Source organism: Rhipicephalus sanguineus, chromosome 10 (genome assembly GCF_013339695.2).
Source record: "Rhipicephalus sanguineus isolate Rsan-2018 chromosome 10, BIME_Rsan_1.4, whole genome shotgun sequence".
NCBI lineage: Eukaryota > Metazoa > Arthropoda > Arachnida > Ixodida > Ixodidae > Rhipicephalus > Rhipicephalus sanguineus.
The window spans coordinates 11,289,938-11,313,950 of NC_051185.1; the positions used below are offsets into that span (position 1 = coordinate 11,289,938).

At 47.7% G+C, this 24,013-nt stretch overlaps 1 protein-coding gene across 2 annotated transcripts; it reads right to left on the bottom strand.

The window, feature by feature from the left end:
- Positions 1-4,971: 4,971 nt before the first annotated feature.
- LOC119407036 (NLR family CARD domain-containing protein 3) lies at positions 4,972-23,826 on the bottom strand. Of its 2 annotated transcripts, none has more exons than XM_037673862.2 (2): positions 23,626-23,826; positions 4,972-8,226 (listed from the first exon to the last, which is right to left on the bottom strand). In XM_037673862.2, the coding sequence occupies exon 2, from the start codon at positions 8,208-8,210 to the stop codon at positions 6,159-6,161; it is 2,052 nt and encodes a 683-aa protein (XP_037529790.1). In that variant the 5' UTR covers positions 8,211-8,226; positions 23,626-23,826; the 3' UTR covers positions 4,972-6,158. The 2 variants fall into 2 exon arrangements, with proteins under 2 accessions (XP_037529790.1, XP_037529791.1); XM_037673863.2 differs by lacking the exon at positions 4,972-8,226 and adding an exon at positions 14,263-16,929.
- Between the last annotated feature and the right edge of the window lie 187 nt (positions 23,827-24,013).

Below are 24,013 nucleotides of genomic sequence, written 5' to 3' on the forward strand. Positions count from 1 at the left end.
CAGCCACACATGATTGTATGGATAGCCAATAAAACCATCTCTGCCATTCGTGCATTTCACGCATGCTCGTGTAATCGATCGTTAAAGGGGTCATGAACCACTTTTCCAAGTAATGATCTAATGGCCTCAGTATCGGAGTGTACTGCCTCCCGAATCGATTGCCGCAAAAATTTCTCGAATCCGTCAAGAATCAGCGGAGTTACGGGGGTTTGGCGCACGCTACCAGCGCTTTCTCTCTTTTCTCGTGCCGGCGAGCGCACTGGAAGAGACAGGGAGGGATGGCATGGGGGAAAGAAGTTACGCCAGCGCGCGTCATGAAACGCGATCGCTCTCCCGCTGTGATTCGCTTGCGCGAGTGCGGCTACCGTGTATGAGGAGTGCGGCGCCGGCAAGTGGTGGCACCCCGCGGCAAGAAACGCATCTGATCCGAACGCCGCTCTCGATTTACGTCGGCTATCGGCCAATAAGCATGCTATGTCTCTTGCTACGTACAGCGGACAGATGCCCCGCCCACCAACGAGAGTGAGAACCGGCCTCTGTTTGAAAAGAGGGTGCCTGGGGAAACGGCAACTTCGCGCTCCGCTTGTGGCCATTACGCGGCGCGCACGACTGTAATATTTGGCAGAGCAGTTCATAGCCGTGTCAGCTTTCCGCAGGATGTGTTTTTTCAATCAGCCCAAGGGGCGCTTCATGACCCCTTTAAGGCGTCTGCCAATCTGTCTCGCATATTGGGCTTCACAAAAAGAGGGGCCCAGTAAACAGCCTTTCCTATGCAATGAACAGACCTATTGTAACGTTTACCATTGCAAAGTATTTCAGGCTTCAAGCAAGAGCAGCTTTTCCATGAAAGCTGTGCATGTTTATGCTATCTGCAAAAAGCTATCGGCACTCCCACCTTCTTCCCTGTACATTTAAAGCCACACAACACATTGTGTCATCAGGGGATGACAGTGACACTGTTATGCTTCTGGGATGCTATTTCATTCCCTAGTTTAATTGCCCTTTCTTAGCTGTTCCTGTCTTTGCGGATAGACTTGGCAATGAACAACGGCAAAACTGAGTAGCTGGCTGCCCAAAGGTACTTGAGCTATCGAGCTAGTGCCTGTATTGAGCAATGGCAAGAGTTACCAAGGATGCTAGGAAAGCAAGTCTTGACTGTAATGTTCTTCACCAATTTGCTGTGATCTGTAGGGCCGAAACAGCTTTGTGGCAAGGGGATCATAAGGTGCAGCTCGCCGAAAACGTAAGCTTATGTTCACTTAGTGGCGGTGCGATGGATGACTTTGCTCAGTTATATTTCTAGCGATACTTTAGACAACTGTTCCTTTGGGTTTCTTCATCCCTGTATTTTAATTTCCTGCATTGCCATTGCCTGGTGTCATGCCAAGGCTTTTCCCTTCAGTATTCGCACTAAGCACTTACCATAGGAAGCCCAGTTCCTTTTTGGCAGGATTAGCCTTTCAACCAGCCATGGAACTAGGGCCTGCAAGACCTTGAGATCAGAGTACTAAGACAAAAACGATTTCACTGGGAACCTCTGTACCTACAGCTTCAGCAAAAGCCCTGTTTCATTTCAGCATCTGGACAAGAAGATTGAGGGTATACTCGGTATGTGTTGCGCGCACCGTGGACCACTTGTGGGCAGGTGAGCTGAAGTGGCTGCATTGAGAGCAGGGTTCATACAGTTCCTTGAAAACCTTGAAATCCCTTGAATTTGAAAATTACATTTTCAAGGCCCTTGAAGGCCCTGGAATTGTATTCTGTCCTTGAAAACCCTTGAATTTCAGGACCAATGTAGTCTAAAGTCCACAGTGCAACCTGCTTTCTTTTGTAGATTAGCGTCGATGCGGCAAACTTTCCATTTCAGAAACAATACATCTTGCAAGTTTGCATGTATTCTGTTTGTTCATGCCTCGGCCTAACGTTCATTTCACTCCTCGGCGGTCAGTGCAACTTTTGTCGCTTTCTCTCTCCCTCTCTCTACTCACCTCCTTACGACTTCACTCGTACGTGTGTCCTACATTTATACTGCTTTTTTTCCTGTCAAGGGGGTAGTGCATGTGGTTAGTAAACTGTAATGATGTCAAGCCTTGCTAATACTAGAGAAGTCTTAGCACCTGTCCTGAACATTTGTTGTGTGTTGGGAACTACTTTAGATGGCATCAAGGCTTTTTCTACAGTATAATAATATACAGTTAAAACTCAATCTAACAAAACCCGATTTTACGTACATAGTTCCCAATCTAAGGAAGAAATTCGCATTCCCCGACAGGTACTTATAAGGTTCAACGTTGTTGTCAACCCGAATTAACGAAACTAACTTGGCAGTTTTTTGTGAAATAAATTAGTAAAAAAAAGCGATTTTGTTTTCAAACAGATGGCTTTTTTCTTCATGTGCGGGCACTGAAGCTATTGCATTCAAACATCTGTCACCCATAGTCACGAGCCTGGTGTTATTTTGACAAGGCTACACACCACCCACATGCACGGAACAGTGGACTCGACTTCGCGCTGTTACGTGCCAGATGGTACTACGGGTGGTGGTGGTTTAGTGTTCCTCTCGATGCTCCCACAGGAGCACTTTTGTTATTTCATGATTCATGTGACAGACGACACTGACCGTCTCCTTGCAACTTTCTTGCTCGCATATGACTGCATTCGTTCTCCCAGTCTTTGCATTTCGGCTGCATACCATATTTCACGTGACGGTCTACGTGGCCTGCATCGCCTGGACGTGGGGTTCAATGTTTGGTACACCTGAACAGACTTTTCACACGAACACGCGTGGCTTAGCAGCAAAAACAATGCCTTAGTAGATTTTGTGTGCCTCTGTTTCTATTTTATGTTTCTAAGGACTAAAAAGCCCCTTTGTTGATTTTACAAACTTCTTGATTTAAGAAAATAATTTGAGCGTGGTGATGACTTCATTAAATTGAGTTTCAACTGTATATGTATATGTGCAATAAATTTAGTCAGAATTTGAACATTGTTAGAAAAATCCTCATTTGGATGCCGTTTTTTTAGTCCTTGAAAAACGTGTGACAGCCCCTTGAAATTCCTTGAATATCCTTCAATTTTCTCCTTTGAAACCTGTATGAACCTTGTGAGAGGTACCTGCCAAGCAGAGTACGGAGGGTGTTGTCTGCATTTGCGATGATGTCACTATTGCGGAGTTCGTGAGACAAACATTCAGCGTCGACCCCAAATTTGCTTCAAAAAAGAGTTCCTTATCAGATCTAGCTAACATCCGATTAATTTTCAGCTTGGCACTCCAACAGAAGTGTGACAGGTGTGTAAGCCTGCATCTAGCAGTGTATGTCTGTGCCAAATTGTATCTTATCCTTACACCATGAACTGTGCACAGGGTCATCGGACAAGGAGGGAAAGTTGTCTGTGCTGACAAAGCCTCCGTATTTAGAGAAAGCAAGTTGAGCAGTCCCTTCATCAGTTCATCGATGTGGTCGTCTTGAGTGCTCACCTAAGGGCCCTAATTACCCTGAGCTCGAGAATCCGTTGCATACCAACAATCAACATGTAAATGCGAGATATTTTTAAAAAATGACGCCATAAACGAAAAGTAGAAGGCATTCGATGAACCGATATACGTGGTAAGCGACAGCATATCAGTCTGCAGGTCGTTTTTTACTGGCTCGTCTTGTGTGTTTATCAATGTTTTAGAAGGCAGCAGAAGCTCTGCAATGCATCTTAGTGCACCATTGACTGCTCTGCATGACGCCCACTGAATGCACACCCTATCTTCTCTCATGACACACAGCCGGCTCTCGCATGTTTCTCTCGTGGATTTTGTTAGGGAAACTAGAGGCGTAGCCAGAAAAAAAAATTTTTTTAGGGGGGGGAGGGGGTAGGGGTTCAGTCACTCTTTATGTATGTTCGTGCGTGAACATGTATATATACACATCCAAAGTTGAAAAATTTCCGGGGGGTGGGGGGTCTTTGAACTCCCCGGCCCCCCTGGCTACGCCAATGCGGGAAACGGCACGTGAAGATAGACCGCAAAAGCCCGAAAAATGACGATGGTATTCGCCCTCCCTCCCTCACCCCCTACAGCACAGCTTATTCACGTTGTTGACCCATGATAACCGAAGTACGCTGGTTGTTTTGTACGATGCGTTATGCTTTATTCCATGTCAGTCTTGTCATCCAGCAGTGCTCACGGCCAGCTAATCCCTCTGCCAACGTGCCATCACCTCTGATAATGTGGACGGACCGTCGCCCTGACCACTGGCCGAACGCAAAAAGGCATTAGCACTGGATAATGCGTCGCTGTAAAATACTGCCTTTGGTTTAGGAAGCCTGAGGACGTAAGTTGGTTTCGAAAAACCACATATCTAGGGCATCTAGGGAGTAGTCGTCCGGATGCTCTTAGGTGCCGTGTGTACGCGTTACCTTCGATTAGTCATGTCGAGTCACGAGGTGTGCTCGCTCCCTAGCAGACGAGAAAAGGGAAACGGCTTCAGAAGGCTGCCTGTAGCTAGGCCAGCTAGGCTGCGCTGAGCACTTCGAGAAGCTTTTCGGATTTTGGCGGGACTTGTGACTCGGTACCTCATCGCGCGGACTGTCGTACCCTTGTTTACTTTGGCGCGCACTTTCGAAATCGGCGGACACCATGGACGTGTAACAAATTACTGTTCCTTCTGTGATGTGCGGTTCCAAGACCACCTTCTGTGCACTTACGGGGGGAAAGCCTCTAAATGTGTGAGTACTGCAAGACAAAGCCACTTTCGTTCGTTGTGTCTGTCGCTGTGCGCGCTTGATGCATTTGCGGAACGTTAAAGCTACTGCGTCACTTTCATAATTATCGTAACTCGGTGGATTTTAGCGAACAAATGTCTCATAGCCAGGATTTTATTCGCAGTGAGTGTGCGTGCATGCGCGGGGGAATTTGTGAATGAAGCCTCCTTACATTGATATGTTTGCGCTTGTCTGTGCGTATATATACATACCAAAATACTTGGGGACGGGCACTGGCTGCAGCTGTGCTCTACATCGTCTGCGATATCGGACAATTGAGAACAGGAATAAAACGGAAGTTTAGGTTCACCCGCCCTGACGCCATTGGTATTTTTTTTTTCGGGGAGGAAGCTGGTTTCGGAGGGCGTCACAGCTTGTTGCAGCGTAAATGTTCTTTGTATTGACTTACCTTGTGCCGTTCACGACTAGCCGTCGCTGCTTCCACAATCTCGGGCAGTGTTATCTGAATCTGAACCTGCTGTGTTATCACGTGGAGAAGCCCGTCAGGGAGAAACATTTGATTAGTTTACGATCTTCAACAAACAGCGCAGGAGCGGGCAACGGACAAAAAGGGGTAGAGAGCAAGCTCAAACCAGAGACAAGCGCTCAAACCTTGTTTCAGTTCGATTAGGAAATGCGTTTTTATTTTAACCGCTCTTTGCTCAAGTCACCGTGTTGTGCCTTGAGCTTCGGAAGTTCCTGGATGTGCTGCGTTTATGGGAATGTACGGATTCGGGGATATAGATATTTTCCAGCATGATCGTGTTTAAGCTGCACCCAACGTGTATTTGCACTCGGCGCAATAAGAAAACATAAACAGCCACGAACTGGTCCAGTTCATCGCTTTTTTTTAACCTTATATATACACGCAAACTGAAAAATTACGGGTGGGAAATGAGTTGGATATTTGAGCCGTTCGTTTTCTTTAATGACGCAGCATAGCTCACCGGCGAGCCTTATCCCAATTGGCGGGAAAAATCTGGGGGAAAGGGAGTTCTGTCGCGCTTGTGTTGATTTCTGTCGCATTCGGCAGATTTTCGATAGAGATGTAGTTTAATCTCACTCATTACTTTCGCAACGTACAGTGGGGCTCAGTAAACAGAAAGGACGTTTGGAATGAAATCATGTGCGTATAACCAGGGCGGTGTTGAATGCCCGCCAGAGCACTGGCCAGAGATCGGTCCCATTCACACGCCACTGCGTTTGCACGTACGCACCAAGAGGCAAGGCCTGAGCCTGCCGGTCCTATTCAAGTGTTCCGCTTTCCATATGCTCGTATTCGTGCTGCAAACTTTGACTGCACGTTCAGGCATGCAACCAAGAAAGCTGGCCTCACGACTTCGAACTTCCCTTACTGTTACCATTCAATACAACTTTGCCTAAGCACTTGCCCTGTCACATATTCTTCAACACACAATCTGTCGGCGACGAATCGATTCTTGCACTAGGATCTTGCATTCATCGCGTCCCTTGCCCGAAACGTTAGCAACCTCATCGAGCAGCGAGTCGGTCGCCGAGAGCAGCCGCAGTGCCTTTATCGACTCCTCTTCAGCCGAAGAGTTCAACACGCACTCGACCGCGCGATTGAGAAGCGCACGATTCCTGTCTAGGATGGGAAGGATGGGATACATGTCCACGTTAGGCGAGCGCTCCAAGTCGAATGATAGAAGGACGAAGTTGTCCTCCAAAGCACGCGCCAGAGAGCGGACAGCCTGCTCGCACATGTAGTGAGCCTTGAACGACAGGCGATGCAGAGTTCGGTTCGTGCGCATCAAGTCTCGCAGCGGCTTGAGGTCGTAGTCCGCGGGAAGGAACTGACGAAAGTCGGCCTCGCTGACGCTCTTGTTGCGGACAAGACCACGGATGACCGCGTTCACGTATCTGTACGGGTGGGCCTTACACCTCAAGGTGAGTTTCTTCAGTGAACTGGTGCCCTCCAGAAAGGACACCGCAGCTTCGTCGCACTGACGAGCGACTATTCTGGGACAGCTGATGACGAGTTCTGTGATTGAAATGCCGCTCGCCTGCGCTGCGTCAAACCACTGCGCGACACCGAACGACTCCGCTTCCGAAGTCCAGCTGACGCAGAGTCGAGAAAAATGGTGTACTCCTTGACGTAGCGACGAGGCCCAGTCTCGGAGACCGCGCGTGTTCCACGCAACGTCCAGACGAACGCAGGTGTTCGCAGTGAGGGGCGTGCTCGGTGTCCACGTCTCCGGAACCTCCACGCCCCCAAGCCCAACGTACTCGACCGTGGTGTTGAGCGAGAGTGATGTTACAAAAATCGACAGGGCTTCATAACTCAACATGCATTCGGAGATGTCCAGGCGCTTTAAGGCCGAGTTTTGTTGCAAGGCCTTTGCCAACGCGCCCGCTCCGAGATCCGTGATGCTGTTGCTGGATAGACAGACTTCTTGAAGCACGTTGTTCTCCCGCAGAATGTCCGCGATGACCAGCGCGCAGCTGTCGCTCAAGCCAACGTCTACGAGTCTCAGGCACTTGAGTGCTCGGTTAGAACGCAGCATCTCCAAGCCCTCCCAAAGGATGTTCGCCTCTTCATACGTGGAGCAAAGTGCCAGCTCCTCCAAGATCTCGTTGTCTTTTAGGGACTTGAGCAGCCTTCCGGTCGTGCCATTTTCCGAGCACGCTATTTTAAGCTTCCGCAGCGTTTTGCTTCTCGTCAGCGCGTCCGACGAAATGACGGCGTTCCGTATCGGCCGTGTCCTGGTACCCTCGATTTCAAGCTCACTCAAACGGGAAGAATGTCCGACAGCTCTGAACAACCTTCCCGCAATCTTGGTTTTCGTGACGTTCGACATAACGAGACGGCGCAAGGTGCCTCTTCTAAGCGCCTCGATGATTGCTTCTATAGATTCGACAGTCGGCATGAGGTTGTTGATGTCCAAGACATCCAGTCGCAGAGACAGCTTTGCCAGTGCGGAAGACAGGAGAGCCAAAGCGTGACTTGCGCGCCAACTACCTCTCACGTCAGTGATCTGAACTCGAACCTCTTCAAGTCCACTGTTCTGTACCAGTGCTTTAGAAATCAGCGCCGGGAAGTAGCGGAACAAAACTGCTGACTCACCCACGTCCAGACGCGTGACACATCGGTGCTCTTTCAACAGCAAGTACACCAAGGTGACGCACTCGAGAAGGGTGCTCTCTATGTTCTGGTAATTTGAGCTAGCGTTCTGAACGGTGCTCAGCGTGAACTTGCCGGGAGCATGTTCGAATACGTGCATCGAAGCGACGCGCATCGCTGCGTTGAGCGTGGGCAGGTACCACATCGTCGAACAGCGACTCGCGCTGTCCGCAGTCTTGCCGCACGGCTTGTCGAGGTCTATGCCGCAGGTCTTAAACTTCAGTGAGAAACCCTCGATCCTGGCGGCGAGTTGCCCGCAATCCACACAGGGTATTTCACCTTGGATGCCGCGGAGATAGCTGGACCCCGACGTCATGTGGCCGTTTCTTTTTCTGCAAAGAAAACCCAAGAGACGCTTTTAGGCATAGTCAAGGTTGTAGTGTCGTAATAGGTCACTGTCATTCGCAGTTTCACTGGCCTAGCGGGGGAAGGGTGGGGGGTTCAACCCCCCCCCCCCCCGGTACTTTTCAGTTGTGCATGTGTGTATATACACGCACGCATACAAACGCACGCACGAACGTACATAAAGTATGGATGAGCCCCCCCCCCCCCTCGAAAAAAAATCTGGCATCTGGCTACATCACAAATTGTGAAAGTGCACGTACGTGCATTCTTACCTCAGCTCAAAATTGACGAGTTTTAGTCTACGAGCGCTGTGTGTTCGCACCCATACGTACGGCGCATTACTAATTGATGGCAATACTGAATTCAACATATTATTTGAAATTCATGAGTTATGCCTCTGTGCATAGGAGGATATCTGTCACTCGTCCCCGTTAGAGTGCAAGGCCACGAAAGTTTATGACGATAATGGCGACTGAGGACCACTGATGTCATTCGATCAGCTGTTTACATTCTATTTTTACCTCCGAAAGTCAGGGGTCAGGCCGTTGTGCGAAGCACGTCATAGCTTCATTTTCATGACGAAGGAAGGAAAGAAGAAACAAGCGGAAAGACAGGGAGGTTAGCCAGTTCTTAGTTCATGACGAAGCTTGTTTGCTTTCGAACTCGACCATCGTGGAGGGAGTGCAGCGGTAAGATTTCGCCCCCCCACCCCCTTCCCTATTGAGAACATTGCTCACGTATATGGTTTGAGAAGCGCGGAATGTATGTTTCTTCTTCTGTGGTTATTAAGGAAAGGAAAAAGGCACCTAATTTTTGTCTGCCTATAGGCGACACGGCGCAGTGCCTTGTAGGGGTGGGGGTAAGGAGGGAGTAAAAGAATAGTAGGAAAATAGAGAGAAAAGTGAGAGAGCCATCCATCCAACGAAGAGAAAAGAGGACAGGAAAGATGGGGAAACGGTCACGGGAGTTCAGGGACGGGTCCGCGAAACACAGCTAGAGGCACGGTGCACAACATCGGCGAAGCGGCGAAGGCCCCGTCGATGAGCGGCGCACGGCATAGCGGGCGAGGAGTCCGCAACGGGGCGCCGATCAGCGAGAGGTACGAGGAGTAATCCAGGACATCGGGGCCGGCACGTCCGTCTTGCTTGAAATCCAGCGAGCGAATCAATGTATGTTTGCCATAAGCAAGTTGTGCGTTTCGCTTGGATCTCTCTCCCTTATGGCTCATTCACACTAGGGAATCCGCCGGCCACAGCGGCCGGAATGCTCCTGTCGCCGAAACACAGTGTCGTTCGCACTGCACGCGCACCGCGCCGCCGGATAGCCATATTGCGCCATCTGTCGAGTAAGCCATCAACCACGGGTGAGCGCGGGATGGATTCGCAGTTGCCCGGATGTTCTCATGATGCTGTCGCCAGGGGGAGGTTACTCCGTATACCTTCCCTATTGAGAACATTGCTCACGTATATGGTTTGAGAAGCGCGGAATGTATGTTTCTTCTTCTGTGGTTATTGAACATTCCTGAAATGCAAAAACAATGAAAGCAGTTGAAATACCTAAAAGTAGAATAATAATGTAACGACCATTTTGAAGATGTCAAAATGAACTCTACATATAACACAACTAATATTGGCCGCACTTTATTGACTACATTTCCAAAAACCTTGATTTTCATATAACTAATAAATAATGGGGGAAAAATAAGGTCATTCTGCCTTAAGAGGCAGAGAGATGGACCGTGAATTTATATTTTTTGGTATAATAACATAGATTTAATCAATGTAGATAAGGTATTAGGCCAACATGAAACAAGGAAGCTTTTTTTTTTTTTTTTTTTTCTTCGAGCCTGGTGGCAGACATGTCACCGCCCCGTTTTAAAGGGGACGCTCATAGCATCCATCCATCCATCCCATAGGATGCCTTAATTCATGACGTCAGCGCTGGCAGCGCCAAACGTCCCTTCAGTTAATATCCTGGCGGCTGGGATTCAGAGACTCGAACGGCAGAATGGCGGCGCACACGGTATGCGTCGTCATGGCAACACTAACACCAGCCGCGCCTCCTCTCCTAGCACCCTCGCGCGCGCCGGGTTTTTCTCTTTTTGTTTTGTTTGCGTGCGCGGGCTCCCTCTCCCTTTCTTTTATGACCCCCTCGCCCCTCCTCCGCGTGCTGCGCCGTGCAGCGCGCCGGGCGCTTTTTTTTTTTTTTTTTGCATCCGCTGCGCGTGCTGCACCGCGCGTTCATTGCGCGTTTGAATGTGCGCAATTTGCAATCAGGCATTCTGCAAACACTGCAGTCGTGCAGCATGTGCCAGAACGCAGAAGAATGAATTGCACTCACAACACAAAATATCTTTGGTCTCTTTTTATTCTCCTCGTTTCCGAAAATCAACATTCTATCAAATGTGGTGCGATACAGGCTCAGGATATTAACATACACGTGTTCATGATCACTAAACAACACGAAAGTTCTCGGCAACGTTAAGAATTTAAAGAACAGTGGAAAAAGAAAAACAGAACATAACACTAGGGCACATATTCAAAAACACAATATTTATACTTACAAAAGTGCGGAACAGCTTCTGATATATGCGCACGATATTGCACAAAATTATCATAACTAACAAAATTGAACATTCCTGAAATGCAAAAACAATGAAAGCAGTTGAAATACCTAAAAGTAGAATAATAATGTAACGACCGTTTTGAAGATGTCAAAATGAACTCTACATATAACACAACTAATATTGGCCGCACTTTATTGACTACATTTCCAAAAACCTTGATTTTCATATAACTAGTGATGATAAACGCGGAGAAAATGAACGGCTGATATCGGATGATTCATGGCATCTCTTCTTGAAGTGCGCCGATTCTGCAATTCTTCAGCTTTTCTCTGGGCGCACCGATCAGCTGCGTTGCGTTCCGAAATACGCCCTAAAGAAAAGGGCAAATTTCAATCAGATAAAGAGCGCCGTCGATTCGTGCAAAAGTGAACTGGTTTGTTCGTCTCAGAGCAGCATAAGCTTTCATACATCTACCTAATGTCTCACAAACGTGGTTATAGGCGATGGGGAGTAATTAACCGGAGACAAATGCAAAGCACACACTCAAGCACGCGGTTCTGTGAGAGTTGTAAACCTGTAACTATAGTTACTTTGCATGGGCTTCATGTCCGCTGCTTGTTTGTATAACGATTTAAACGCAGCATCCTGCCCTTTTCAAATCAGTCATTTTTGAAAACAGTAACTGTAGCCCCACTGCAGAGAACAGCTACTCGGTATGGACGTGAATTCAAATTGACACAATGAAAACCGCGACTCAAAGTTCGTTGTCTGTCTGTCAAAGGGCACGCTCACCTGTCGTTCTTTTGGGGGCCGGTACATATATTCCGGGACTTGTTCTGGAAGTATTCAAGCAACAAAGCACTATGCACGAACAGCGCGAGTCGTAAAACATCGCGTCGGACAAGCACACAGCGAGCGGGCACCATGAAACGGACGAGCGACGACGGCTAACGCACGCCTTACCAACGCCAGACACGAAACTTTCTAATGGATTTCAAAGTCGGCGGCGCCAGCAAGGCGGCGGAAAGCGCGCCTCCCGCAGGAAAGGGAGTTGATCCCGCCAGAGAGGGGGTTGAAGAGAGTTGAGAGGAAAGAGACGGAACGCAGATTTTAACTCTGATCCCAGTCAACAGATGGCGCCTCAATTTGCCATAAAGGACGGTGGGCCGCCTCGCGTTGGGCGCTCACGGGAAGACGACAAATGAGGCGGTAAAGGGTGATATGGGATGGACAGGCTTTGAAGTGAGGGAAGCGCAGAGCAAAATGAGATTCGAAGAGAGGCTGAGGAAAATGAAGGAGAGTAGATGGGCAGAGAAGGTTTTCAGGTATTTGTATAGAAAAAGCGTTGACACGCAGTGGAGAAAAAGAACTAGGAGGCTCACCAGTAAATATACGGCTGGCAGTGCGGGCGATATGGCAACAAGGAGCATTAAGCGGAAGGTCAGAGAGGCGGAGAGGACTTATTGGATGACAGCGATGGAAAAGAAGCCGGCTCTGAGTAACTACCGAAAAGGAAAAAACGAAATAAGGAGGGAAAGGTTTTATGATAATTCAAGGGGAAGCGCTTTACTGTTTGAAGCAAGGTCGGGCTGCCTTAGAACGCGTAGTTATAAAGCGAGATTTAGTAACGAAGAAGAACAATGTACATGCTGCGGGGGAACTAAGGAAACGATGGAACATGTACTGATTGAATGTGGCGATATTCACCCAGGTATACGTGTGGGCACGAGTCTACATGAAGCCTTGGGTTTTAGGGACAACAATGGAAAGCTGAACACGTCCGCGATAGAAATAAGTAAGAGACGGTTAGAGTATGGTGGCTAGAGTATTGGTGGCAGAAAAGTAGAGATAAAGAACAAAAATAAATAATGGGGGGAAAATAAGGTCATTCTGCCTTAAGAGGCAGAGAGATGGACCGTGAATTTATATTTTTGGTATAATAACATAGATTTAATCAATGTAGATAAGGTATTAGGCCAACATGAAACAAGGAAGCTTTTTTTTTTTTTTTTTCGAGCCTGGTGGCAGACATGTCACCGCCCCGTTTTAAAGGGGACGCTCATAGCATCCATCCATCCATCCGGTCACGTGGGTTTCTTTCACTAGCCTGCTGTCGCGGCTCGCAACTACGCCATGCAATTTTGCGGGTCTTCAGCGCTGCTATAAACGACCATGATCGTTTCAACGCTATTTGCGACTAGGGCGTGCAAGGCAGCTACATCGCAATGCTTGAACTGGTGCTAGCTGCATCAGAAACAAAGCAACATAGACAGCAGTACTCGTACGTACCAGTCAGTCCAAGCTCGTTGCCAATTTTATTCCACAAATCGTCCTTCAGTAAACTGTCCTTGTGCTTCGGGTGGCGTTTGTCGTAAAGCACGAGGTAGTTCCGCACCATTTCGATTAGCAATTCCGCTGTGTGGATGTTTTTCGACCTCGACGGGACGAGCGTGTCGGACTTGGCCGCCATGTTTTCAAGTTCCGCGGCGAGCGGATTCGGCGGCGGTTGCCGCAAAAGTCGGTCCGGGAGCGATCGGCGCGGAGGGGGCCGATTCGGCGAATCTCGCCGCCGCCGAACCGGATTCTGCGGCTCTCCGGTCGCCGGAATGCTCAGTGTGAACGAGCCTTTATATAGCTTCTCCTGAGCACTTGCGAAACCACGCGCTTTTTATTCGGTGAGCTTTATGAACCCTCTTCGGCTGCTGAAGTAGACACCATTTGGAGGCGCTGCAGACAGTAGCGATGGCCAAAATGGCGTTACTTGCCGCCTCACGGCTGCGTGTTTCCATGACCTCATAGTGCAACTTTAGTAGCGGAAGTTCCGGTCGCCGTCACGTGGCATGAACAAAAACGTCACTTGTGTTGTCATACCGCCGCCATAACTTGAATGGAAGGGAAACGTTTTACCTGGCGTTGCGTAAGTATGGATAGTTTACGAGAGTCAGTGTTCTTTGATGTCATGGATCACCAACTAGCCCAAAATGCTGCTCTCATTAAGTCAGTGTTGTTCCCACAGATTTGCCAGCGTCACTAGTGCCAGAACCAGAGTCAACAGTGACGTGCAGCTCTACCGAATGACGTCATACGTGACGTTGACTACCGCACGTAAGACTACTGAAAGTTCTGACGCTCTTTAGGACATGGACACGCGCTCACAACCAACAGCGATACAAATGGTACCAAAATGTTTCTGATTACTGAAGGCAAAGCGCAGTTATTAAGCGTGCCTGTCTTAGGAAGTTCGTTACGTATTATGTGCTCATGTCTCATACCGTATACGTATATATAGTATTCGCGTGATGTCAACATATTACGTTTTGTGTAACGACTCGTTGCTTCCAATGTGAATTTAGAGATAATCAGATTGAGATATGCTGGATGTACGACAAAGCGGCAGCCTCTGTGATGTGGCGTATTAGAAGAAGTCGCAGAACAAAGAAACATTCCCTTTCGAGTCACGTACGTTTATTAGAACAAGATCCAGCAGCAGGAGCAGTAACCCCAGTTAGCCTGCACCGAGATGCAAACTGACAAGCACTTCAAAGGCACTTTATTTATTGGGCCAGGCGAATTCCACTCTACATCAATAGCCTCAGAGAAACGTGCCTTAAGAACACTGAAGTATAAAAATTTTATCACCGTTTTATTGATCTAATTTCAATAGTATTTAATATATACCTTCTGTTGAAATGGAATCAAACCTTGGGCACTAACTTCGCGTTGAAAAGTGCGCAAAGCAAGTCGAACGCGTACAGTTCTAATGAAGTCATACATCGAAGAATAAACAAATAAATCAATTAGGTTCGCACGGGACTTCCGAAGGCAACCGCATATTCACGAGCCGGGGCTCGATCGACGGACGTTCGGCTTTCAGGCTGTGCTGTTGCTGCTGCTACAAGTGCTGAGACTTTCTTGGGGTCTATATTCTGGTATACACCCTGTACCTGTGAGGACGGCAAGATAATGTGAGTGACTGCGAAACGTAAATATAAGGCTCTTTACAGTTGGCACACTTTCTCGCACATAACATCGCTTCAGAATTTGTGACGTCACGCATTCTTCAGTCGCGCTCTAAAGGCGGCGAACAGATCCCTGCACTAGAATCCTGCATTCCTCACGTCCTTTTCCCGAAACGTCGGCAACAGCATCGAGCAGCGAGTCGGCGTTCGAGAGCATCCGCAGTGCCTTTATGGACTCCTCTTCAACCGAAGAGTTAAGCACGCACTCAACCGCACGGTTGAGAATGTAGCGATTCCTGTCGAGGATGGACAGTATGGGATACATGCCGACATCTGGAGGGTACTTAAAGTCGAACGAGAGAAGTACAAAGTTGTCCTCTAAAGCGCGCCCCAGAGTCCGGATGTCGCGCTCTTGGAGAAAATGAGCGCTGAAAGCGAGGCGATATAAGGTCCGGTTCGTGCGCATCAATTCTCGCAGCGCTTTGACGTCCTGACTTATGTGGAGACCCTGGCAGAACCTGGCCTCGCTGACGCTAGTGTTACGCGCGAGGCCCCGGATGATGGCGGTCACGTAGCTGTAGGAGCGGTCGGCGATATCCACCGTGAGCTTCTTCAGGGAACTCGTGGCCTCCAGAAAGGACACCGCTGCGTCGCCGCACTCCCGAGCGATTCTTCCGGGACAGTTGATGACGAGTTCGGTGAACGAAACATCAGTGGTCCGCGCCGCGTCAAACCAGTGCACTGCGGCGGACGACTTGGCAAGTTTGGTCCAGCCGACGCAGACTCGGGGAAAACGGCGCCCTACTCCCTGTCGTAGCGACGAGGCCCAATCTTCAAGACCTCGCGAGTTCCACGCGACGTCCAGGCGAGCGCAGACGTTCGCAGTGAGGGGCGTGCTAGGCGTCCAAGTCTCCGGAATGTGGATGTCCCCGAGTCGAACGCATTCGACCGTAGTGTTGAGGGAGAGCGATTCAACGAAGCTCGACAAGGCTTCGTGACTCAACGAACACTTGGAGATGTCCAGGCGCTTTAAGGTTGAGTTGTATTGCAAGGCCTTGGCCAATTCCCGAGCTCCGTTATCGCTAATTCCGTTCTCGGGAAGACAGACCTCGCGAAGTTCGTCGTTATCCCTCAGAATACCCGCGATGATTATTGCACTGTCGTCGAACAAACTAACTTGTAGGAGCTTCAGGCACTTGAGTGAGCGGTTCGAGCGCAATTCCTTTAAGCCCTTCCTAAGATTGTCGTTTGGCTCGTCGCACGAGTACATAAGCGTAAGCTCCTCCAAGGACGCGTTGTCCTTTAGCGATTTGAGCAGAGTTCCGGTCGCGTTGTTCGCCCATTCTATGGAAAGTTTCCGCAGCGTTTCGTTGCGCTTCAACGCTTGCGACAAGATAGCGACGCTCGACGGCGGCAGTTTCATGTCGCCCCCGATTTCGAGCACCCTCAAAGAGGAACTGGCAACGGCGCGGAACAATGTCCCGGCGATCTTGCTCGACACGCCATTCGAGATTACGAGACGTTGTAGCCTACCTCTCCTTAGCGCTTCAGCGACGCGTCCCGCCGACTCTACTGTCGGCAAAAGCTCGTTGATGTCCAGGACGTCGAGCCTGGGAGACAACTTTGCCACTGTGGAACACAGGATAGCCAGAGATTGAGTTCTACGCCAGACACCCATATCGTCATCGACGTGAACTCGAACCTCTTTGAGTCCTTTGTTCTGCTGCAGCGCTTTGCAAAGCATCGCAGGGAAGTGTAAGAACAGGACTGATGTGTCACCCACATCCAGACGGGTCAGGCATCGGTGCTCCTTCAGAAGCGCACACACCAGCGTGGCGCTCTCTAGTAGTTTGCACTCGATGTTTCGATGGTTCAGGTCGACGTCCGGAGCGGAGCTGAGCGCGAGCTTCCCGGGAGCATGTTCGAAGACGTGCATCGAAGCGACGCGCATCACTTCGTTCACTGCGGGCAGATGCCACGTCAACCAGCAGCGGCTCGCGCTGTCCACACTCTTGCAGCACGGACTGTCGAGGTCAGCGCCACGGACCTTAAACTTCAGTGAAACACTCTCAATCTTGCTTGCGAGACGTCCGACGTCGACGCAAGGCATATCAAGTTGAATGTCACCGAAAGGTCCGGACGCCATGTCTCCACCTTTCCTTTTTCTGAAACGAGAACGCCCACATACCCCTTCTGAAGAAAAGTCGAAAAGTGTCATTGCCAAGAAGACATTATGCTATCCAAAGTATATATAGACTCTTTTACGGATGGGTATCAGCGCCGCCATATTAGGCTGTAGCCTTGCCGTTTTGTATCTTCTAACAATTAAACGAACAGTGCTATGGTAGACGCATACGCATGAAAACTGTTGGGTTGGTGCATTCGACGTTTCGTGACCTTATTCATTCACGTCGCGATATACAAAAATAACCAAATATTCGCTAAACAGCCCTAGGTGGCGACGCCCACGTATCACGTAAAATCGTCTATAGCAGGGGTCTGAAACACGCGGCCCGGCCCGGCCCACCCATGACTGTTTTTGTCACATTTTTTTTTATTTCCTTAATAAGCGTGTTAATCAGCTATACGCAGATGTGACAGCTAGGTCTCAAGCATTTTGTTTTCGTGAGGTATTCCAAGCGGATGAAACATAACCGTGGAACAAAAAATTCTGTAACTCAGATATTTTGTACCTGCCCAGCATACGCACGTGAACGACATTAACTGATTTCCTCTACTGAACGATTTCGTAATAGGGGATTAACTGATGAGGTTGTCCTGCGCCCTTGGCCTGACACCAACAGTGCAACTATGGTCGTAAGAGCGGTCATAGCCTCCCTACAAGCCACTGGACTTGATGCACGGCTATAGCATTGCGCCAATTTGACGGGACTGTATATACTCACCTCCCTTACTTAACATCGTCGTTCATTATTCTTTTTCTTCCCCGTTCCCATCCCCCAGTGTTGAGTAGCAGGCTACAGCATACTACTTCTATGCCTTGCTATAAATAAACCTCTCTTTATATATATATATATATATATATATATATATATATATATATATATATATATATATATATATATATATGTCACGTGGTCGTGACGTCGACGAAGGCAGCAGTGAACACGTCCGAGATGAAACTCTTTATTTGGCCGAACTTGTGGCCGAGAAACTAAAAGTCAAACTACAGCAATACACTGATAGCGGCGGACAGAACGTCGACCGTCGATCAACTGACAAGCGGTCACGCGCGTCGGCTTTTATACAGGCGCTATCGAACTTTCCAGCAATATCGCTGGTGGCGGCGTAATCTCTAGACAAAGCTGGAATATTCGCGTGCGGGGCGCAATTTTAACAAACCGATCTACTACAATCGCGACGCTTCTAGAACACTACTTCGCGGACAGCGTCGAGCGTTGATAACCGTCCCTGCCGGTCAAACCCGAATACATCAAAACAAGACAAGAAGTGGGCGTGGCAATATATATAATTTACAATCGGCGTTCACATTTTAGTCACTCTGGATATCAGTATCCACATATTTCTCGAGACCTGACGTCAAATCCTCTTCAGAAATGACCCATACATGAGATAGGGGAAAGGCCTTCTTTCAAATGGCAACGTTAGCCGACGTTTTGTACAAACACCTCCTCCCGCTCTAGTCTTCTTCACTGTCCCGGCCCTTGTGAGTGACTAAACTTCGTGACTGCGGCCCACTAGCGGAGGTGAGTTCGAGACACCCTCGTCTATAGCGTGCACCAAAACCAGCATGCCATCGTTCGTTTGTGTTTATTCGCCCGAACTCAAAGTACGTCACTGTTACATCATTGTTGGAAATTTAGCCGGTCTCTTGCATCTTTCTTTAGCAATTGCCTCCACCGAATTCGATGGAGCCGTCAGAATCGTAACTGAAGCTAGATTAGTTGGTACGTTATAAATCTAAATTTTCTTGATTTGTTAAATGCAATTAATGCGATCATAGTTTCGACATGACATTATTTAACGAGTGTATATTATGCGGATCGCATGACTTGCTCCTATCAACACGGGTTAATAATTGTATAGCCCCCCCCCCCCCCCCCCAACAAAAAAGTGCCCAGAGACAAGCAGGGGACGTTTAGAGTGTTGGAAACGTGATGTTGATATAACCGGAGAGGTTATGGGCGCATAGGTAGCAGTACATTATATAGATTCCTGTGTGAAGGAAAAGATAGCCAGGAAATTCGGTTGCATAATATCGGTGTCACACGGTGCATTGCTGACCACAGTCACTTCCGATAAGGATCGTATTTCTGAATAGTGATTGCCTCCCTTTTGCGGCTTGTGTGAAGGGGCCAGTAACGATCAAAATATTCATTGTGCGCCAGGCCCGATCGCAATAACAAGTGGCCGTGTGACACGGTGTTAGATCAAGTAATAATAATTGTTGGGGTTTAACGCCCAAGAAACATGATTTGATTATGAGAGACACGGTATTAGATCAAGTAAAACTTGATTGTAGCAAAGAGGTTAGAATGGTACTTGTAGATGCGCCCTATTTCGAAAGATATGAATAAAAATCATCACCATAATGGTCACTTAGCCCATCAAAGAGGCGGACACGCGGTCTACTGCTATTCTTGGCCAAACCGCCTGAGTGTGTAGGTACCAATGTTCTGAGGATAATCAGCAGCAGCACCGCTACGACCACCGCCCACGGAGATACATCCAAGAACTTGAGTCGAGGTGACGGGTGACAGTGGATACGGGTCAGAACTACGCACTCTATTGTGAAACAAATGAACAAGACTTGCAAAACTCAGCAGGCATAAACGTTGACAGTTTTATCACGCTTTTAGAATTTTATCTGAATTCGACAGCCATTAATCACAATTGAACTTTTTACATTCAACGCACCGGCATTTGTATTGTTTCATCCATTGTGCCCATTCTCAGTGACATATTTTTTATCCAGCGTTGACAACCGTATTTGCGCTGTGTTAAATGACTCACCAGTCAGTGGTATTTATCGCTACGTCGATGACTACCTCATTCTTTTTTAAGAAACGTCCGGGTTACTGTTTTGATGACGAAGTCCAAAATATTCTGGGCATGTTTTAGGATGCATGGAGGGGGACTGAAGTTCACTTTTGAAACGCCTAAGAATAATACCATACAGTTTTTGGACATTAATATTTCATTTCTTGAGTCTAATGGATATGTTTGCTGGGCGTATCGACCAAGATCTAAGAAAGGCATCCTTACGTATGATAGTGCTCTTTCCAAGCTTGTAAAAAAGGGAATCGCCATCACTTGTACACAAAGTGCAATTAACAAATCATGTGAGCACCAAATGGAGGCTAGCTAATGCAACGGACCGAACGACTTAAATCATTCGGTTATCCAACTTCCGTCATCACAGCTGTGAGTGAAACTTCGCTACAAAGATTGAAACCTTCAGGAAGAAAAACTGATGAGCAAGAAAAAATTGGGGGACGCTTAAGCTTCGCCTTTAAGAGTTGAACGCGATAGCGATATCCTGCCCCTAGTGCGCACTTTGAACACTACGAGTGTTTAACAGAATGCGCGCACTAAGGTGTGTGCCTCATGTAATGGGTAGCATGCCTTAAACCAGGGGCAATTATGCGCGAGAAACGTTTTCGAAGTTGCGATGCACCCACTACGTGGTCTTAAGGTAATACGCGCAGTAATGCGTGTGCCTTCTGTAATGGATGGCTGTCTTTAAACCACCAAGTCGTTATGATATTGACATGGTGTGATGCCCGATGGCAATGTACGCTTGTACCACGCAATATTACTGCGATATTACATCTCGTACTGTGACACCTGTATACAGGACGCGTATTTTTGGGAAGCATGAAAGTTACTTTCAGCGCAGCTCTAAGCAGAGGCGTGGCTGTGTGGTAGAACACCTGCCTGACACGCAGACGGCCTGGGTTCGATTCTCACTCGGACCCAACATTTTTATTAATTTTATTTGCAGCTTTTTCGATTTTTCGGTCACGGACAAGATGATGATTTTTCGCTCACAACCAACGGTGCCGACACCGACGACGGAATTTCTGCGATACGAGCTCTTTAACGCTGTCGCGTTAAAAGACAAGAGACCGTTTCATGTGATACCATATGTGCACAGGTTATCGCATAACCTGAAGAAAGTGGCCAACAGGCACCAAGTCAACCTCGTATTTTCCGCTCCTCGTAAACTTTCAACGCTGTGTAATGCTATGAAAGGTCGAAAACAAATGATATGTACTACTAACCATGAAACAAAATTCACCAAGTGCACCTCTGAAGTTGTTTATGAGATACCATTAAGTTGTGGGAGTGTGTACATCGGACAAACTGGGCAATGCTTTAATGATAGGGCCAGGCAACATAAGAACAATGTCAGAAGTGGCTGTGGCAGCCATCGAGCCTCCCACTGTAAAAAATGCGCATGCACACCCAGGTTCGGGCAAACTAGTTTTTTGACGTTTGGAAAATCCAAAAAAGGAAGAGAAATCGTGGAAGCTTATTTTATCAATAAAGCTGGTAATAAGTGCGCCAGCGCGGCGTCACTTAGTTTAACTACTCATGAGAGATGTTTTCGCGATAGACACCTGCTAGTATAGCAATACGCATGTCCGCAATTGTTTATTTTTGTGGCGTTTTTTGTGTGACGAGGCGTTTTTGGCGGCATAGCTATAAGTGGTGATTTTTCAATAAACATTCAGTTGGCAGTACAGCGCTAGTCCTGTTGTGTGTGTTCCTATTTTTGTCGTCGTTTTTTTCGCGCCGCTTCTAGTTTTTGCATCACGAACCGACTCGCCCAAACCTACAAGTTGTTGCTTACGCAGTCTTACGTGTTGCACCTATGTGGACTGAATGAGCTTGAATTTCTTACGTGGTCCTTGCTGACTTCAGCAGCGCTGTGCTCAGCAGAGCAGCTGCAAAGCTACAGCAACCGAACAGCCTTCGGGCATAGGAAGTCTCGGTGCAGCCGACGAGTAACAATGAATGGGAAATCATTACGAGTACGTGTAAGCAAAACAGCGCAAGATGAATGATGACCAAATAAGTATGGACACAGCACATCCTCGTGTATTTTGCGCAGTTTTCGGTATATATATATATACTTGCTGTGAATCCTTACAAACTTGCCCAGTTCTCAATCCTATTCAATGAATGGGCAGTTAAGTATGTCAATATTCGGTTGTTGTTGTTCACCGATTAACTGTGGCTCACACGCACTGTGCGGGATTGGCCAAGAATTGAGTGGTTTTATAAAATGTTATAAAACTTTAGAACCGGGCACCTTATAAAATAGATACTTTACAAAATTATATAGAAAATTTTGGTGCTCGACCAAATGTATAAAAAAAATGCTTTTTTTCATATTAGCCATATTAGTAATATGGCTAATATGAAAAGGCGAGGCGGCGAAGAGGCAAGACCTCGACGTCCCCACGTGGGAGGCCTAGGCCAAGGAACTTAAATTGCTGGTTGATAATAAAGTTTATTCCTCCTCCTCCTCTATATTAGTAATTGATAATAAAATAAATCAATGCCCTAATTTTCACACACACATATGTCTGTATATATATATATATATATATATATATATATATATATATATATATATATATATATATATATATATATGTCTGTGTATGTAATCACAGGAGGATAATACCCTTTAGCTAGTCAACCGATTGGTTGCTTGAAGGCGCGGTGCACCGTACTTTTAAGGTAATTCCGCACAGCCACGCGTACCTTCGCATTGGAGAACCCAGAAATGGAGGCTCCAAAACAGAAAATGACAGGCATAGATAAATCCATTCCAATAGCACGTAAACGTGTTTCTAACAAGGTTTTTCGTGCTGTAGTAAATCGCCTGCAGGTCAAAAATAAACGATCTATTGTTTCTAGCTCACAACAGAATGCGCACAGTGTAGGAGGGCCCTGACCAGAGTTGTGTTGGTATAAATTTAGTTTCGGTACACGGCAGCGTAGCCTCGTAATGGGCACTTCAAGTTAGCTTGCTTGCTTGCTTGCGCCTTCATTCTTGGCTCCTGCCCACTAAGTGGGGTTGGCCAGAAAACCGGGTGGTAATGTAAAGGGACAAATTTAATTAAAACGAAGGATAAGGAATAAATCGGTCGCCTAGTGTGTAAGCGAAAATTGAAGAATGACTGGATTATATAGCCATAAAGATAAGCTGCAGTACAATAATATGAAATGCAAGCAACTAGAGGGAAGAATTCCGAAGTATCAAATTTTGATTGGGAATAATATTAACAAGGAATCATTCTTGTCACCAAGAAAATTGCATAAATGTAAGCAGACGTTCCTGTTGCTATATCACAATGAAAACGCCCCAAAGGAAAGAATATTTTCAGAATTAAAAGTAGCTCTTAGGATTCTGAATAAAATTTCGAAGCGCGTAGTTATGTTTGCAGTCACGCGCCTTTGAAACGCGCGCCGTGGCGTCTTGGCGGCAGCCGCATCGACGTGACAACCGCAGAACTCGCGACTGCTCGAGCCTCGCGAGACTCGCGTGCTCCTTCTAGATCACTTCCAACTCGCTGTTTTTCCGACAGAACACAAAGCAAACAGTACAGCTAGAGTGTGACTATTTTTATAGAGTACTTCTGAAAGATTGCCGTAGCAATTGAGATTGAAAGAGCTGCAGAAATTGCTTACGATTATCCCCTCCCGGCCGTCGGTGGAAATGCACACTGCGCTCGCGATCGCCCAAAGAATCAATCAAGCACTCGCAATAAATATTGTGATCCATAGTCGATGGTACCATAGTGATACCATCGAGGGAATTGCGCTGTACGCAGCAAGCGATCAAGAGCCAAGACAATGCTTACCAGACGCCAGCGGAAACGTCGGTGGACCGCGCACGGGAAATACAGCAGCGGTTGTCGCCCCACGAATTAAACAGTACACACGGAAAGCGCCCGGCATCGCTACATGGCACACACGCACATGTGACACACTGGTCAAGCTTATATCACGTCACTCACGCTTGCGCTAATTGAGATGTTTAACATGTGCGCGACACCACGGCGGTCGGAGTTTATTTCAGTTTCTCCCGATGCGAGTGGGCGTGACAGTGCGAGCGTGACGTAATGCTCAACAGCGAATGCGGCTACGCCACCGCGCGCACGCGGGGAAAAGCGGCGGCTGTTTGCGCGAAGCCTCAGAGATTGGCGCGGCTATGGTGGCTCTAGCCACCATAGCGCGGCCAAGCATCGG